Raw genomic sequence first — 18,959 nt, forward strand, 5'->3', positions numbered from 1 at the left:
AAAGTTAAAGCGAAGTATTCCCACCACATCAACAACACTTAAAGTTATGCCTGTTTTCTGTGCGCTGGTGTGAAGGGAAATGAAAAATGTTATGATCTAATGACTAAATGTACCTCAGAAAGCGCACCTGTTTTTTTCTTCTATGAACCATAAACATTTTAAATGTGAAAATAATTCATAGCATAGTCTCGTGTGTTCCCCTTGTTCTTGTTTCAAGTGACGGTATCATTTGTCAGTGAACAGCTCCTAAACCTGCAAGTACTGTTGTCATGGAAACCGCGGACCAAAACATACAGAGGTTGTGTAATACTGACGTCTATTTTCATCTTCATCCTGTATTTTAAATTAGAGCCAGACTTAATGGTCAAGATAAAATGTCCAGGAGGCTTAAAATACTTTAAAAAAATGACTTATTAATTAGAAGAATTACTTATGCGAGCTGACTTAGGATCATTGGGAATGTTTTTTAAAAAGCACAAAAAAGAAATACGTCAATTTAAACCGTTATTCTAAATGAATTTAACATAAACGAACTCAAAACACATGTCAAAAAAGAGAAAGGTTTTCCGCGGAGGTGTTTTCCATTACTGCGACGCCATGACTTCTAATCGGAGTCCCAGACAAATGAGAAAAGGAGCTTTTTTCGGAGATGCAGTTGGAGAACAAGATGGCTGTCCGGGGACGAGACGAGGATCTTTCTTCTTCCACACATGAAATGGAATTTTAATGCGACCACCGGCGACATGTAAACAGTTAATTAAGCAGTAACGTGAATAGCTTATTAGGTAACGACTTTAAAGGCAAAACTTTGTGACGGAGGACATCGGTTTGTTTTAGACGAATCGAAGACTGCAAAGTTTTCTTAACGGATTTGCTGAGAGTGAAACTTACTAACGCTGACGTTTTAGTAGCATGATTTAAATGCACCGAGTGTGACTTCCACACACCGCGTAACCTCTTTCTCTTGATTCGTTATTTCTCCAAATCTCCTAAACTGTCTGCCGGTGTGTTTTTCTGCGTTTGCGGTTAAAGCTTCGCGAATGCCCGAAGAAATGTTTCAGCCGCTGTAAACATTTATGAAGTTTAGTTTATTTTTTTTCACCATAACCTTTAACGGGTTTTTTCTCCGCCGACATAAACCCGCGTTAGTTACACCAAAAGAGAAAAGAAGCTAACGGGACCATGAGTTCATCCCGAGTCAGACCGCAGCAGCCGCCGCGGAGCCAAACGGGCAGGTTGCCCCGCAGCCTCGACCCGGCCGACGGCATCGAGATGGAGAACATCCAGCATCGAGACCTGGGACTCGGGGGAGTGATCGGCACCCCGTCCCCTCCGTCGAGACAGGCCTGGAGCCGGGATAACCCGGGGTTTGAGCCCGAGGAGGAGATCATGGAAGCCGACTGGCCTCCGGCGAGTCCCGGGAGGAGGTCGGTGTCCACGGCCTCCAGCGGCAGCGGCGGTGGCGGCAGCCCGGGCAGTTTCATCGGGGCGGGCAGCAGCACCCAGATCCCCCGGGGAGGACTGTACCCGACCCCGAGCGGGGATGCGCGGCAGCAGGACCGGCTGGACCACCGCAGCTGTATGAAGCGTATGCTCCAAAGGATCAGAAGTTAGTCACTTTTACTACATTTCTTCATGAATCACAACACGTTTTCTGTGGTCTAACATGTTTATAGTGAATTTGTTGTGTAGCACGGACTCATCTAGCTGAGTATGTGGCAGAAAATAATTGTAATATTTCTTTCTTTGCAGTTTTGTGGGGCACAGAGCTGATGGAGGACAGCGACAGCAGTCGAGAGAGGTACCTCAGGAACGTGCTGAGGGAGATGATTACATACATAACATTCCTCATCACTATTTGTATATGTAAGTAACCACCCAAAAAAAAGCCTTTCAAATGACGTGACATTCTATGAATAGGATGGTGCGTCCTGCTCCTGACTCAATTAAGGTTTCTGTCTCAAAAACAAAGTAGGCAATTGACCATTATGCCATTCTCTACCAATTACATAATGTCCTGTTAGTAAAGGAATTAACAATATTAAATACTTACTTAAAAAATGTATACTACAACATAAACCTTAGGACATGTGTCGGATACATAGTAGAAGGTCATATTGATGATCAGGTCCCAAAGATGTGGGACATATCTAGAAAGTAAAATATAATGTAGTGTCCTAAAAGTTATTCCAGAAACAAAGTGACAGTTGTCCCAAGTGACTTGGAGTTATTTTCCAAGCTCACAGTGTAAGTATCTTAATGGTTTTGACAGCTGGAAATTGGAACTCGGACACTCGTCAGGGGGCTTGGATTTCAACAACATCATAAAATTTGATGACTGCATGTTGGGATGGTAAAAACATTCATGGAAATCCTAAATTTAAAATGCGTGGGATGAGAAAAGTTGTGGTAACATTTTCGACTCTTTTTTTTCCGCTATGGTTTAGGGCGGATCAGGAAATGATATTCTGGCAGACTCACATTCTGCTGAGCGTAGCTTGACTTTTGAACATAGTTTCCAGAGCTGCTCACTGAGGGATTACTGAATGCCTCAGAGAATAGCAATGCACAAAACTAAATAAAGTTTAACGTTAATTGTTTTCCTTTTCATTTCTCTAATTCTTTTCACTGTCAAGCCAGATGCAAAGCGCACATTGTTAAAGCATTCACTTTCTTTTAATTCTTGTCTTTGTCATTCTGCAATGTCCTTTGGGCTCGCAATGTCGTCGTGCTAATAGAAACTTCCCTCTCAGTAATGTTATATTGTGATTTGCTCTGCAGTGACCTACGGGATGGTGAGTGCCAATATGTACTACTATACCAAAGTCATGTCTGAGCTTTTTTTGGACACACCGCTGTCCGCCGGGGACCCCTCCACTTTTAGAAGCCTTTCCACCATGGAGGACTTCTGGAAGGTAAAATGCAAATTTCATCACCGTTTGCTAAAACGCAAATGTTTTCTATTTTGTTGCATCTTGACAAAAGACGCCTTCGCACATCTCCGTCTGATGCGAGTATTTTGTAGTAGCAGAAACACATTTGCTTTCGTGAGCACACTGAGTTGTAGTTGAGCAGAAATGAATTCCTGAGTAGTGAAACTCAGGGGAAATTGTGCTCCACATTGGAAAAGGGTGCAGCATCTATAACCCTCAAACACATTGGTAAAGTCGGACTGCAGCCAGATTATAGGAAAAACTTTGAGATAAACAATCACCGATGCAGCTTTAGGGCATCTCTCGCTTCGTAATGCCTCAGTCCGACCTCTTCTGTGCATTGATTCTGATTGTCCTACAACTTATAGTTCACAGAAGGACCTTTTCTCAACGGCATGTACTGGGAGGTTTGGTACAACAACAAGAGCCTGCCGGAGAATCAGAGTCTCATCTACTATGAGAACCTCCTCCTCGGGGTGCCACGGCTCCGGCAGCTGAAGGTCCGAAACGAGTCCTGCTCCGTCCACGAAGATCTGAGAGACGAGGTTCTGGACTGCTACAACATGTACACCCCGACCAATGAGGAGAGGGCCTCGTTTGGCCCCAAGATTGGAACCGCGTAAGTTCATGCATTTCATTCGATATCATTTAATTACTTAGTTTATCAAAAAGTAGGTTAGATCTGCATCAAATGTATTGCACTAACAAATGTCTACATGTTAAATCTTTTAGGTGGGTGTACACAGCAGAGAGTGACATGGACGGCGGCGGTTATGTGGGCCAGATTTCTAAATATGGAGGTGGAGGCTACTACCAAGACCTGTCTCGTACTAAAGAGGAGTCGGCAGCCCAACTGCAGTTCCTCAAAGACCAGCTGTGGCTGGACAGAGGCACCAGAGCGGTGTTTCTCGACTTCTCCGTCTACAATGGGAACATCAACCTCTTCTGCATTGCCAGGTAAGACCCTTCATTCACGCAGCTTTTTACACATTTATCTCTAGGTGTTTTGATTTGATCTAAACACTCTAAATATGGGAGTATTTTGATTGACGTGGCGTAGAATACAAAGAAGATACGGTACAATTATGGCAATTTACGGAGTTGTTGTCTGACATTTCAAATGCCAAAGATATTAGATTTAAGAGGAAACAGAAATGTAATAAAACATTTGTTAATGTCTGGTATTACTTTTTGAAAACTGACTTAAATAATGAATTATCAAAACAGTTATTCATTAGCCATTACAGTCTGAACAGCGAAAGAAGGCTTCGCCCACGATGAATCTTAATTTACATACCTGTGCTTTTTTTCGTCAGGTTGTTGGTGGAGTTCCCTGCTACTGGCGGGGTGGTGACCTCCTGGCAGTTCCAAACAGTGCGTCTGATACGATACGTGTCCAGCTGGGACTACTTTGTGGGTCTGTGTGAGGTGGCGTTCTGCCTATTCATCGTCTACTACATGGTGGAGGAAGTGCTGGAGGTCCGCATCCACCGCTTGCATTACTTCAAGAGCCTGTGGAACTGTCTGGACGTTCTCATTGTCGTGGTGTGTATCGTAGGTATTATAATCGTTGGACAACCTTTTTAACCGAAATGACTTGAGTTTGTTGTTTTCCCCGTCCGCTTCCTTCCTCAGTTGAGTGTCGTTGCCATCATTATGAACATAACCAGAACAGCCATGGTTAGCAGCCGTCTTAAAGGCCTGTTGGAGAACCACACTGCTCACCCGACTTTTGAGCCTTTGGCCAACCTGCAGATCCAGTTCAACAACATGGCTGCAGTCATCGTCTTTTTTTCCTGGGTCAAGGTGCAAATCTTCTCACTTTGGTTCATAATCAGTGCTGAACAACCTGGAGTGGAAGAACACAAGTACTGTTTCTACCGATTGACACTTTTCTCACATTTCTCGCAGCTTTTTAAGTTCATCAACTTCAATAAGACCATGAGCCAGCTGTCCGGCACCATGTCTCGCTGTGCCAAGGACCTGGTGGGTTTTGCCATCATGTTCTTCATCATCTTCCTGGCCTACGCTCAACTGGCCTACCTGGTGTTTGGAACCCAAGTCAACGATTTCAGCACTTTCCAAGCCAGCATGTATGTTATTCAAAGTCAACTTCACACAAGTACAAACATCTGAAGCAACTGTTGTTGTCCTGTTTGTCAAAACATGTTGTTTCTGGTCCGCGTAGATTTACCCAGTTCCGAATCATTCTGGGAGACTTTGAGTTCTCAGAAATAATGGAAGCAAATCCAGTGCTTGGACCCATTTACTATACAACGTTTGCCTTCTTCATTTTCTTTATTCTCATGGTGAGTATTGTGAAGCCTGCTGTGTTGAAGTTTGTTCATCTTGTTCACATGACCCCCCCCCCCCCCCCCCCCCTCCTCACTGACACACGTGTTCTTATCCTTTCTGTAAAGAACATGTTCCTTGCCATCATCAACGACACATACTCCGAGGTGAAGGCCGACATGTCCCAGCAGAGGTCTGAAATGGAAATGACGGATCTCCTTAAGAAGGTATTGAACTACACATACATTCTTTATTAGAAAGGATATCAGCTAAGCGGGTTTCTTCCCGCAAGTGGTTTCGTTTGTTGTTTGCTAGTTTTTGTTTTACTTTCAGCTTTGACTGATTTGTTTAGGAAGTCCGAATGTAAGTCTAAGGATTCTCCTCTCTCAGGGCTGTAACAAAGCTTTGATGAAGTTAAGACTGAAGAAGACAGCAGTCGACGACATCTCCGACAGCTTGCGTCAGGCCGGGGGCAAACTAAACTTTAATGAACTCCGCCAGGATCTTAAAGGGTGAATAAATACTTCAGAAAACACTAAACGCTGTTCACTATTAGGATATCATCTCAAAGCGACGTGTCCTGAGAGCGTTTCCATCGTTTTTTTTTCCCTCAGAAAGGGACACACAGACGCGGAGATTCAGGCCATCTTTGCCAAGTATGATCACGACGGCGACCAGGAGCTGACAGAGAACGACCACCAGCAGATGAGAGACGACCTGGAGAAAGAGAGAGTGAGTGACGATGCCGACTGCAACACACGGATAAATACACAACAACCCACGTGTGGGTCACGCTCAGCCAAAACAGCGCTGCAGATGTTCAGCGTGTGACTCTGCTCGCTTGGCAGGAGGATTTGGATCTGGAACGCAATTCGCTGACGAGACCCAGCAGCGGGCGGAGCTTCACTCGTACACAAGACGACTCGGAGGAAGACGACGACGAGGACAGCGGCCACAGCTCTCGGCGCCGCGGCAGTAGCTCAGGGGGTGTCTCCTATGAAGAGTTTCAAGTGTATGCGATTTTATTATTATGCCATAGCTTGAATGCAGGTTAATGCTGAACTATATGTGATGAATATGGATGCCATCAGTTTTAAAACATCGAGTTTAAACTTTCCATAGTTAAACGATGTAATGATCCGATTTTTATTCTTCTACACGGCCTCCATTCCACTCATTTCTTTAAGGCCCCCTCTTCGTCTTGACATCCCGGTTCTTCATTTTATAAGATGAACGTAGTGGTACATAATATACAGTATACTAGGGAACCCACGTCTCTCTGTGTTTCTCAGGCTGGTGAGACGGGTGGACAGAATGGAGCACTCAATCGGCAGCATAGTGTCCAAAATAGATGCTGTGATCGTGAAGTTGGAAACCATGGAGAGAGCCGTACTGAAAAGAAGGGACGTGCTGGGCAGACTGCTGGACGGAGTTATGGAGGTGAGTTGCTGTGGAGGTAAAGTCGGGGGGTGAATTTTATGTTTGAAAACACAAGGTGGTGACAAATAGGACTCCAAACACAGTAACTTGGTTGCTCCCCATCCGCTGCTGTCTGTCTGTCTGTCTGTTAATGGGCGACTTGATTGCTTACTTGATTGCAATATCAACTGCAAAGGTGAGGTCACTGTTTTGTTTCTTTTGCCATCAAGTGTCCCAAAAAACTGTGATAGAAGTTTGACGAACTGGGTTCCAGCCGCCTGGATGACATTCTGCCATGACTGCATTGCAAGACAGTTTCTGTAATCGAGAAAAGGGAAAACCTGATTTCCTCAACTAGATTTTTCCTGGTGAAATCAGATGTCTTCTTAAATGTTACATCATTAATACAATTAACCTACAAAAGCCATGTTCAATTAAGTTGGTTGTCGGCAGGAAATGTAAATACCGTCCGGCTGCATGAGCTGTATCTGCCGTTCTTCATGAATCAGCTGCCTACACCGCACATGCAGATCCGCTAACAACTGGGCACATTGTCAGATATGTTACGTGACCTGGTTTCTCATGTGCATGAAAACGAGCGCTACAAATCTGGTATCGTCTTCCAGGACGAGCGCCTGGGACGGGACGCGGACGCTCACAGTGAGCTGCTGGAGAGGCTGGTGAGGGAGGAACTGGAACGCTGCGAGTCCGACGACACGGTCTCACAGGTCAGCCACCCACAGCCCGCAACTCCCGTCGGCCCCCGGCCCCGTCCGTCCTCCTCCCTGTCCACCGACGGCATGAGCACAAACGGGAGCAGCCACGTGTGATGATTCCACTCCAGCAAAAAGAGAAAAAAAAAAGCTCTCCACTGGTAATGTACCAGCAGCCGGATGAGTAACCGAGATAATATTTTCATGAGGTATTACAAAAAGGAGGTGACAAAATCAAACGCACTTTACCTCCAATACTTTAATGCACTGAAAGTGAGTGGGGTTCTTCTGTGAGGCATCTAAACGTACTCACTAAAGCTACTATCAAGTATTACCTTAAGAGGAGGATGAAAGGAAAACAAGGTTGAAGAATAACAAAGTATTTACAGTACAGTGTTACGTCACAGTATATAACACACCAGCCACACCTGTATTCTGAATACGCAGCGTATGGTTTTATTATTCCATGGGAAATATGCTCACCTGCTTTTGATTACTGTATCCATCTTAGTATTTACACAAATACCAAAAATGCATTTCTGTTAATTGTGCTGATTCCTTTTTTTCATAATTTTAATACACAGTAGGTACAAGTGTGACACATTCTGCCATGTTTACTTATCCTCTGTACACCAGTTAAGCTTCCAATTAAATAGCTTATCATTTTATGATACATATTGTAACTTAAAACAAACTTCGATTTGGAGTGCATCTAGTGTTCATGGGAAACCCATGCATTTATTATTTTCTCTCTGCCTTACATTTTTTACAATCTATTTCTTTTTGTAATCTGTTATGCCAAATAAAGTGTTTTGAAAAAATACGTTTGTGTTATTCGTTGCACTTTCTCTGGCTTTTAATTTTGAGTAACAAGAAAGCAACAATAATCCACCATAAATCACTCCTCAACCATTACCCACATGTGATAAAACACTATCTTGTTTAAAGAAATTAACAGTTTTTAGAACTGTGTTTTTATAATAAGGATTAGTTTATGGTAGTGACAAATCTGTATTGGTCTTATATAATATTTAGAATACTTCTGCATTTTCTATAAATTAGTTGTAGATAGATTAAAAAATATATAAAAATGTAATTTACGCAAACAGCACGTAAATTAAAATATCACTGTAAATGTACACCCGAAAAATCCATTCAGAAATGTGACCTGTTGTACTAATACTCCCACACTCGCAGTTAATTGTAATCAACTGATTTAAATCTAACCAATACACAACCAAATCAATGCCAAATTATATAGTTATTCTTAGGAAATCACCAATCTGTAAAATAAGTTTGTTTTGTAATCAAACGACAAACGATCATATACATTTAACAAAGTGACAGATTAACATTTAAAAAACCTACACTTAAAAGTTCAAAAAAATCTTGATATAAATGGAAGGCTTTTTTATTTTATATATATATATTTTAATCAAACAAAGCTCACATCTGATATTCCTAGATTCTGCCAGCATTCCCCTCAATCAGATAGTATTTACCTGCTCTTGCTTCCTACCTACTCAAAGATAAATAAAAACCCCCCAAAAATCAGGATAAACAGTTTAATTGTTGATAGACAAAGCTACAAACTGTACAGAATGGTATTGCAGTGATGATACGGTGATCACACATACGATAAAATCAGTCTCCAAACAGAAAGCCCTTTGGAGTGGAGTCAGGACATTATCCAGCCCGAAAAGCTGCTTTTTGATCATCAATGTGCGTAAACATCCCTCGTCATGGCCAATGTGACCGCTGTCACACGAGAGAGTGCTCCTCACAGTTTTAAGACAGTCACAATATATATAAGCGCAAACCATGGACACACTCGAGGAAGTAGAAGATCAATACTCCCATATTTAGAGTTTTTTCAGCGGTCTCATCTAACTCTGCGCTAATAACTCGATAATGGCGTACTATTATTTTGGGAGGGGAAGTACCTGGTGAGCAGCTATTGTCCTGGTTCAATGAAGACAAAAAAAAAAGATGCATAATGACGCGTTTAAGTAAATTTCTTGATGTAGCGGAGTTTCAGATAGGCAATGATGAGTAATATGAGCATCATAATGGTCAGAGCCACATGGTTTTCCCACAGTCCCCAGGTGGTGTGCTCTATTCCCAAGTAGTCCAGATACTGCTCCCCCGTACACCTGAAAGAACAACCCCATCACGTCACTTACGCATTAAATATCCATAACTAAGCAGATTTAACTAGTGTTAGTCAACAGGAATGTTTCTTAAGACTTTCAACATTTTTCAACAAGTCCCAGTTTGTCACAGGTGGTATAAACCAGTAAGCTACAACCAGCACGCTGCTCTACTCACGTCGGGCCGACTGTGCTCACACTGCGGTTCGTCCCAGCAGGGGACATGTTGGTGTTTTGGATCAGAGCCTCGTCACAAAACGTCAAACCCACAAACTCACTGATCTGCAAGGCCTGAACACAGACAACATAATCAATAAAAGCCAAGACAGTAGATTCTTGATTGAGACTGCTTGCTTATTTCTGATGATCAATGGAGAAACGTGGTCATTCAATTATTAATTATCATTAATATTAATCCATTCATGCATTATTATCAATGTCTGTATGTATAATGGGTGTTAGATTTGATATTGTTGTCTGTGTGCTGAATTTATTTCCTAACAACTCCTCTTTATTAATAGAATTCATTTCACATGTGAAACATCAAAATGAATATACACATATATATTGTGTGTCAATGCCTCCCATTATTTGTGACTTACTGCGAAGCCGTAGCGAGGAATGCTAAAGTACCGCAGCCAGGCCAGCCAGGCCTTCATGCTGGGTAAGTTCACCAGGAGACCCGAGAAGATCTAAAAACACGACACAAACTGAAGCCTCTTCCTCGGCGGCAGCAACAACGACAGCAACAACTGTGCTTGAAATCCACTTGTGCGCACGTGAGCGTCTCACCATCATAAAAACAAAGGTGATAGTCATGTAGATGTTGGCGAGCGCCACGATGCTCTGGTCAGCCGAAATGGCCATGGTCAACGCTGTGGCTGTGTAAGCCACCAGGGTCACGGTCAGCGTGAAGATGGCGAAGGAAGCAGCTGTGGATTTGAGCCCTGGGTGGACGGACGGACGGACGCACAGATATCTTTTATGCGTATTTTTGACCAGCCGGCTGCGAATGATCAAAAACTGCCGGTTTTAAAAAGCATTTTTGGCAATTAGCTGGGCTAAAAACCAAGCGATACCCGATCTACTGGAGGCAGCTTTTTAGCTTTCTTTTGGTGAAAACCCGAACATCCTTATTAAAAAATGGTGTCATTTTGAACAAGCTTAATTTCATGCCTATCAAATAAAGGCATGATGAGACATTAATAAGTAACAAGAAATACAAAATACAGACATGTGGTTGTGTGCATTTAAATTCAGCATTCAATCCAGTGCCAAGTATCCACACATGAACTAGTTAACTCATCGGACAGTCTTACCAATCATGAAGTAGACAATGCTGCTGAAGATAACAGAGGTGATGGTGCGCAGAGCGATGTCCGCCAAGATCTTAGAGAGGAAGTAGACGGACACTCGGTAGTAGCCACTGATGTACTCGTGCCTGTCACAGGAAAATCAAATTCTTCACCCTGCCCACTTCTTCCCAATTACTTTTTAATTATCCACACAGGTTTCATAAGGACGTCAGTGTCCTGCACGACTTCCTGACAGAAGACAGATTTGTTACTGGCTGGGATTATCCTTGTTTCATGTTACGTAAAATGCCAATCTTGTCCAAAAAAGTGAATGGTCGCACATCTTCCTGATGGAAGGAGGATCTTAAAGTGCGCAATTTGATTTCATGAATGGATAGCAGACATTTTCTAACCCCAACCGCATAAAAATACTATCGGAATAATAAATATCTAATACCTTATCTAAAGTCTGCTGTGCATTTAACGCTGGAACACACCGAGTGACCCCCCCCCGACCTCTATTACATACACAAACAGCTTCCTCTCCATGATGAAGAGCTCCGCTGCAGACACGGTGCTGAAACACTGGTTGATTGTGATGAAGAAGAGGACCCCCATCCTGGTGGAACGGAGAAGCAAAACCTCATCATTGAGTCTCTCTGTGGCATTATTGCAACATTTTCACGTCATGTTCCACAAATACTATACGTACTGGTTCCAGGTGTCTGAAGAGAGAAAGGGCACACACATAATATAGAGTATATATTTAAAAGACAGTGACAAAGGGAACAGGATAAGAGGATTGAAGAGTTGAAAACAATGAAAATAGCTTGACATGATGGGTATTTATTGAAGTAATATAAAATTGCTGGAAAATCAAAAAGAAAATCAAAAAGGGTTGACAAGCGTTTTGGAGAAATTCAAAATTCTGTTCATAGTCTTAAATAAGTAAGTACAATACAATTTTCTACTGAGTTTAACATGCCATGTAAACATGTTCTGCTTTTCTTATTACAATAGTTGACTCCAGAGGGATTATGGTACTAAATGCAATGTGTCCCTACGTACAGACAGGGACTTAAAAGGCAACTAAATCCACTTTGACCTGCACCCAGTGAAAAGGGGGGAGGGCCGGATAACTGGAGACATTTAAGCCGGGCACGCTGGTTTCTACTACGCTGCCTACGCATTGACCATGTATATAATGACATTAAGTCCTTATATTTCACTGAACCATAAAAAAGAGCGAGACCGTTGAAATGTCTAATGTGCCTCGCTGAGTACCAGGTTGTGCCCAATAAAACTTGTTAAGCGGATTAGACGTGTAGGAACTGCTCTACAATTCACACCCAAAAGCAAGTGACTCACTTAAAAAATAGAAAAATGCACTTTAATGCATATATTATATAGGTACTGTTTTCATAGAAATAATTAAATAAGCATATCTTTGTGTATATTATAACAGATATAGAGATCATAATAGTATTGGATCCATAATAAATAATAATGTTAATAATAAGAAATGTATTTGTTTATAACCAGCCAATAGATATAATAAGAAAGAAATATGTTCATAAATGAGATAGTAAATAGGCTTTTGAAGCCACTAAGAAATACGCCCAGTTGCAATAAAAAAAAGTTCTTTGTCAATGGGGAGGAATTATGATACCTTGTGATTCATTTTGGGAACGTTTCTCTAATGTTTCTTTCCTTAACCTTTAACAGTCTTGGTCAACGCATTGTTCTTGCTAACTGACAGTTGAGTTGGTGATGTTTGAGCACAGTGGTATTCGTCATTGTTGACTGTTTTGTATACTGGGCACTATTTCAGCAGGTTTCTCACCTGTTCTGCATCCCACTCTGATCCTCTTTGACCCCGAAGAAAATAGCTCCAACAACGAGGGCGAGGAAAATGTTGACCCCCAGCTGCACGGACAAAAACAAGAGATTTAATAGGAGCATCGACAACCATTTAGAAAGTCTCCTTTTAAATTAGCAACCATGGTCAAAAACCAAACTATTTTTATAAGAACAAATGTATTTTCCGACCTTCAGTGAGGTCACCGTACGACACATGATAATGAAACAAAAAGATTGTCCTTTTATTTCTTTGATACTCATCCGTTTTTGAATGCTCTTTGTTAAGCGTGACGCTCTTGAAGGTTGTCATAATAATTCTGTTAAGCTTCTTCTGCACAGTGCAAGTAGAAGAGGTGCCAGAAACACCGTGTCAGTAAATGTAATTTATCATTAAACGAAAAAAATATTTGGAGATTTAAACTATTGAGTTGAACAAAAGTTTATTTTAACACCTTTCTTTGCAATCGATGAAGTCAGTCACTCGGTTCTAATTGCGTGCTGTCGCGAATTATATTTGAATCTAAATAAGATTGAAAAAAAAAAACCCGGATGATTCTGGGGATCTCGAGGGAGAAAAGTGAAACCAACACAGGTTTTAATCCCAACAATTTGCCGAGTGTGATGGGACTAAGTGGTTCCCAGGGTGAGGGGATAAGCTAATAAGGTTGAGCCTTTTTCACCTCATTCCCCGCGGCCCCTCATGTGAAAGTGGGGCAGCGGAGCGACGGATCATGAAGGCATCATGTGATGAGTCGCCGACCGGAGCCGAGGCGCTTTGTCTAGATATGATATCAGTTCAGATCCTGGCCCAAGGGGGCCAGAGTTTGGGTCGCAACAGTCGCCAAAGCCGATTACGGCGCCCACGCCACCTCGAGCCACTCTTGAAGGATTATTTTGACTTATTTAGAGCCAATTAACTGTTAATAATTCTTAAAGTGAGGAGACTTCTGACGGCATTTTGCCGCCGTCGGGTGACTAATGAGAGGATTAAGTCTCGACCCCTCCTAAGTGATGTCTTTGCATCCTGTTCAAGATGATAACAGCACTGACATTGATTATTTTTCTGCTATTTTCACTCTATGAGACCGTTTAAACCTTGAACTGTTACTTACTTATGTGACTCACTTGTAGAATCTACTTCAGATCAATAAATACATAAAAATTAAGTGCTTGTTTTATGGAGCGGGAATTAGTAAAGTTATAATGGGGATATTGTTGTTCAAACACAAAAGTTACTGCTGCCCCCAAAACATATAGGTAGAATGGAACAAATGAATCCTTCCCTTCGTACATTTTGTTGAATTCGCTTATTTTCTTTTGCTATCAAAAGGTCAAAAGTCAAAACTCCTGGAAAGAGTTGGGCCAAAAGTTGGAAACTGCAAGCTGGAACTAATTCACAAGAATTTGGCAAGTTGAAGAAGTAAATAATAGTTCATCGCGTATTTGCTCTGTTACTTATTTGCCATTCTTTATTTCATGTGCAATATGTCCAGCGACCGTGGAGGTACCTTACCTCTGACCAGTGTCGCGTTCCAGCTGAGTAACAGAGACGCATACCTGGGCCACAGACGTCTGTGGGGTCAGCATGAGGTTCTGGAAGGTTCTCTTGAGAACCCAGCGTAGCTGGTGGCAGAAGGAGCTGTTGTAGGTGATGGCGTGAGCCGGCGAGTACGAGAAGCACTTCCTCTCCTGGACGATGCGCTCCAGCTCGGCTCTCGTGTCGCTGGAGTAGCTGCTGTTCCTGTACTCCTCCACCAGGCTCTCCTGGATGCTCTGCCTGGAACTGATGAGCTCCTCAAAGTCCAAATCTGGACATGCACAGCGGGGGAGAAATTACAGATGTAGGAACAGGGAATACTTTTCTATGAAAAAAGGACCCGGAATTACATTGAGGTTTGTTGAGGCTGAGGTCCGTTACTGTGGTTACTAAGCCCGTCACACCGGTCCTCATGCAGAATACGTCTGTTCTCTGTGATTCTATTAATGTATAATTATTCTTCTAACTTTCTGATGTATTCAGTTTGACCTTATTTCTAGATTGTATTGTTGCTCTTTCAATTTTGAATATATATGTGTTTGTATTCATTGCGTTTCTTTTATATCTGGCTTAAAAGCCTTTTAAGTTAATTTGTTGAAACAAATAAACAAACCTAATAATACACATCACATTTCATAAAATGGTACAAAAATGGTACAAAACCACCCTGACAGAATTTTTCTTTTAATCGCCGTTACCTTCAGAGCCACGGGCTTTGGTCGTGGCGGTGAAGTCTCCATTTATAACATCCAGAAAGAAGTCGGCCGGGTTGTTGTGGGGCTCACAGAGGTAACCTGCAGCACAGACCACGGGATTACCACCCAATATCAACGCGGGTCCGGTGTTCCGTTGATGTTAGATGGCACCTGGTGGCGTTGATGGTTTCCACATACTCACCAATGTCGGTGAAGTAGTCCAAAGCGTTTGGCGCCGGTCCGTGGTAAACCATCTTACCACCGACCAGCAGAGTCAGAGTGTCAAACAGTCGGTAGATGGAGTATCGGGGTTGGTGGATGGACATGATTATGGTTCTCCCGTCGCTGGCCATTCTGCAAAGACACACAGTCAAAATATGTATTGAATTTAATAAAATGAAGAAAAACACCACACACTACAAAGTCATTAAACTTATGTTAAAGAAAATTATGAAATACATTTAAATATTAATCAATTCATTCATTATAATTGAAAACGGTAGAAGTCAAAGACAAGTGACACACATGGACTGTAGTTTTTCATTTTAGTTAATTTAATTGGATATAGCGAAGTGTTTTTGTTTTTTTCAAGATTTATTTTGAATGTAGGTGATGTAGATTCTGATGTACGGGGTGATTAATATCATAATGTTATATTAAGACGTTGATATTGATTATAATAAGTTTGATTCAAACATTTTAAAGGTAACTTTTGCTCAAACATCAACCAAAACATTTCATTATGATATTTAATTAGATACGGATTTAGTTTGGGGGAACAGACAAAGCTGTGAACTCCGCAGTAAAGTCAGAGGAATGGCAGAGCAGCTTCTTTGTCACCTCTTCAGCAGCAGCAGGACAGAGTTAGCGGTGCTGGCGTCCAGTCCGGTGGTCGGCTCATCCAGAAAGAGAACCGAGGGATCAATGATCAGCTCCATGCCGATGTTCGTCCTCTTCCTCTCTCCTCCCGAGATCCCCCTCGTCATCTGTGTGCCCACCTGAGGGGAAACACGCGCAGAGGTCGGCCGTAACCCTCCGCCGCCGCGGTCTGAGCGTCGCGGGAGACGAGTGACAGTGTGCACGTCTACCTTGGAGTCGGCCACTTTGGCGAGGCCCAGTTCCTCAATGAGATGGTTGACTCGGGCCTCCTTCTCACTCTGGTGCACGGAGCTGGAGAGGCGCAGTGCCGCAGAAAAACGAAGATTCTCCCTCACTGTCAGCGTGCCCATGACCACGTCCTCCTGTCAGAGGAGACAAGAGCCTCGGGGGTCAAAGTGTCAAAGGGAAGATCAGCTGTTTTGTGGTCTTTCCTCATTTGAATTGATGACATAACAGTGTTTAAAGCGGCTGTAATCATTTTTGTGTCTTTGGGCTCATTGATGTGCTTTTGTAGCCCCTTGGGGGAAGTCGTTTCAGTGAAAAAGCTTGAATATGGGCTAAAAGTTCATGCAGATTTAAGTAATTGAAATGATTGATATGAACCTGAACCACGTAGCCAGAGAGGCACTTGAAGTTGGGAGGCTGTGGTGCTTTGTCAATGAGTACTTCTCCCAGGAGACCTGAAGGATCCTTTCTTGCAGCCAGAATGTCCAAGAATCTTTTTTCAAATAAAAACAACCAAAAAGGAACAATAAATACAGGAACACCGACAGACAAAGCGGACCGTTTTCAATGTTTTCAATCATTTTGATACTCACGAAGACTTTCCGCTTCCAGTAGGTCCGAGAATAGCGTTGAGGCCCGGTCTCATAATCCCACTGCAAGACGACGACACACACTCACCGTAACCAACTCAACACGGATTAATTTATTGAAAAGGCAAAGATCAAGGGCGTACTTAAATGCTTTGCATTCATAATCCAAGATTTTCCCTTTTCACTCATGTGAGGACTGAACAAAAGAAAGTGATTCTTGAACATGTGATGAAACGCATTAATCACTTTAATTACTGCACTTTTCTTTAAACAAACGTACCTCCCTCATTAATATAAAATAATATCCATGAAAAGATTAAGGAGTGGTTAAAAATCAAAAACGTCATGGAAGCTGTACGTAAAGAAAAATTCCTTACACAAAAGAGAGACGAGAAAGAGTCCGTATCTAAAATGGGATGAAAAGACTCGTGGATCACGTGCCGGTGTTTCATTCGTTCCCCTGGCAGACTGCTCTTTAGTGCACCAGAGAGATTATATGCAAGAAACCATGCTTAATATCATTTAATTAACCCTGAGGCGGGAAAAGGCCTAGAAACTTGTGTGAAATGATTCTTTCTTTCATGGGAAATGTCAGTTTGATTTAATATCACCAGAAAGAAACCACTTAAAGAGTCTTTTCACTATTGTTCCACTTTGAATTGGGACAAAATGAGCCATATTGACCTGCAGTTACTTTGACACGGTCTCCTAAATTCAGAATGTCTGCTATCAATAATATTTTTTGTCTTATTTACTAAGAAAATGCTCAGAATTACTCAGCTGCAAATGATCAGAGAAAGCAACAAGTAGGACATCGGAGTTGTAGTCTGTGAATGACGAGGGAAAACATAAAAGGGAAAGATGCCAGCGATAAAAAGTACAAAACAAAAGGAAATAAGTTAAACAATGTACAATTTTTAAACAACTGACTTGAGGTCGAACAGTATTCCCCTGTGGCCGCTTTTCCTTTTGCACAAGAAGCCGCTCCTCTGCGGAACCTTGTACTGGATGCTGTGGAAGCTCACGGTGGAGCCGCGCTGCTGCTGCTGCTTCTGGTCCGCGGCCGCCACGACCTTTGACCCGGCCGCCCCGTTGGTGCCAACGTCGTCTGTCATCGCGATGTTGACGTGACAGCCTCTCTCCATCATCTTATGCAGCGAGCGTGTTGCCTACCGGAGCGATGCAAAACAGCGCAGACACAGGAATGCATGTCGGGGTTTCACACGGCACAAATCGCACATACGTGCGTGCGTGCGTGTGCAGTTAAATTGAGCATGCATCTAAGAGAAAGGAATAACATGACGGAAGCAGTGACGTCGTGCAATTGTTTTAAGGATGCAGTGAAGTGACACCCACAAGGAGAAGTCTTGTCTCACTTAGTCAAAAACCAAATCCAAATGGCATCATTAAAACTATTCATTGATTAATTGTCCTTCATCTTTTTTTTACTGGACTAAAAAAAGAGACCTGTCAATAAATAGAGACCTGATTGCCCCAACGAGATGTAATGATGTTTAGCAACTATTAAAAAAAAAGTAAAAGGTGGTTAAATTTTTACCAGAAATAAAAATACATTAAGTGCATGTGCATAGATCTCATATAGCTTCAAAAAGGGCAACACCACAGAACTATAATGAATTAAAAACCACACAGGTTCCTCTTCTTTTTCTTATTCTTGTTTGTTTTTAGTGTTAAGAGTTAACGGAGTTACACGATGTAACTTATGTAGAATGTGCAATACTCAGAAGAACACGGCGGCTCCACTATACGTTGAGGATCTGAAGCATCAAAAGGGCTTTGAACAACGGCAGGGTCTAATCTATTACTAGAAAATGGAAAATTATTTTTTAGATCAACTAATTGTTTGCTTATGAATTCCATTACTAAAATCAAATGATAAAAATGTATGTCTTTCAAGATAATAAGATATCAGATAAAAGCGGGAACATCCTATTTCAGAGGCTGAAAACAGCCATTTCTACTTGACAAAAGTAATAGTCGATTATTTTTCAATTACATTTGTTGCGAATCAACTTTACAAGATGAATTATTTGAATGAATAAGTATTCCCTCAAACAACCGTATTCTCACAGAATCAACATTTGGAACAACAATCGTCTGGAATCCTGATGTTGTTCCAAAGAAGTGAAAAGGCCTGGTTGCAGTGACTCACCGAGCTGTGAGAAGTCTGCGTGGAGATTCTGCTGCAGCCTTCAGGAGCTGCTGCTGCTGCACACCAACAGGGCAGAGAGATTGTGCAGGTTCCCAAACGTCAGCTGATGACAGCGGGGAAGGTTCCTCACCGTGCAGCCACACACTCAGACGAGGTCCCACCAAGCCGCACAGATCTTTAACCCTCGGTTTACCGGAG

General features: G+C 42.2%; 2 protein-coding genes across 2 annotated transcripts; one reads left to right on the top strand and one right to left on the bottom strand.

Annotated features, from left to right (window-relative positions):
• Window positions 1–269: 269 nt before the first annotated feature.
• Window positions 270–8,099, top strand: pkd2 (polycystic kidney disease 2). The gene is made up of 15 exons (XM_040186140.2): window positions 270–1,609; window positions 1,753–1,866; window positions 2,782–2,915; window positions 3,302–3,552; window positions 3,666–3,890; window positions 4,250–4,478; window positions 4,569–4,739; window positions 4,845–5,026; window positions 5,122–5,242; window positions 5,354–5,452; window positions 5,616–5,737; window positions 5,840–5,957; window positions 6,074–6,237; window positions 6,518–6,665; window positions 7,271–8,099. The coding sequence occupies exons 1-15, from the start codon at window positions 1,183–1,185 to the stop codon at window positions 7,472–7,474; spliced, it is 2,709 nt and encodes a 902-aa protein (XP_040042074.2). The 5' UTR covers window positions 270–1,182; the 3' UTR covers window positions 7,475–8,099.
• Window positions 8,100–8,908: 809 nt separating this feature from the next.
• Window positions 8,909–18,841, bottom strand: abcg2d (ATP binding cassette subfamily G member 2 (JR blood group)). Its single transcript, XM_040186141.2, has 16 exons — window positions 18,762–18,841; window positions 17,519–17,757; window positions 16,592–16,651; window positions 16,377–16,491; window positions 15,983–16,135; window positions 15,735–15,892; window positions 15,097–15,248; window positions 14,898–14,993; window positions 14,220–14,470; window positions 12,646–12,728; window positions 11,332–11,421; window positions 10,827–10,948; window positions 10,300–10,454; window positions 10,110–10,199; window positions 9,686–9,798; window positions 8,909–9,510 (listed from the first exon to the last, which is right to left on the bottom strand). Exons 2-16 carry the CDS (start codon window positions 17,734–17,736, stop codon window positions 9,363–9,365), a joined length of 2,004 nt encoding a protein of 667 aa, XP_040042075.2. The 5' UTR covers window positions 17,737–17,757; window positions 18,762–18,841; the 3' UTR covers window positions 8,909–9,362.
• Window positions 18,842–18,959: the final 118 nt, after the last annotated feature.

Source organism: Gasterosteus aculeatus, chromosome 9 (assembly GCF_964276395.1).
Source record: "Gasterosteus aculeatus chromosome 9, fGasAcu3.hap1.1, whole genome shotgun sequence".
NCBI lineage: Eukaryota > Metazoa > Chordata > Actinopteri > Perciformes > Gasterosteidae > Gasterosteus > Gasterosteus aculeatus.

What these genes read in the sequence shown, in the direction of transcription:
- pkd2 (XM_040186140.2), top strand. Translation starts at nt 1,183, where the DNA reads ATGAGTTCATCCCGAGTCAGACCGCAGCAGCCGCCGCGGAGCCAAACG. An exon ending in GGCCCCAAGATTGGAACCGC is followed by an intron (nt 3,553 to 3,665) that starts GTAAGTTCATGC and finishes TAAATCTTTTAG; the next exon opens with GTGGGTGTACACAGCAGAGA. An exon ending in TGACGGATCTCCTTAAGAAG is followed by an intron (nt 5,453 to 5,615) that starts GTATTGAACTAC and finishes CTCCTCTCTCAG; the next exon opens with GGCTGTAACAAAGCTTTGAT.
- abcg2d (XM_040186141.2), bottom strand. Translation starts at nt 17,736, where the DNA reads ATGATGGAGAGAGGCTGTCACGTCAACATCGCGATGACAGACGACGTT. An exon ending in CAAAGCCCGTGGCTCTGAAG is followed by an intron (nt 14,471 to 14,897) that starts GTAACGGCGATT and finishes GTGCATGTCCAG; the next exon opens with ATTTGGACTTTGAGGAGCTC. An exon ending in TTCCTCGCTACGGCTTCGCA is followed by an intron (nt 9,799 to 10,109) that starts GTAAGTCACAAA and finishes GTCTGTGTTCAG; the next exon opens with GCCTTGCAGATCAGTGAGTT.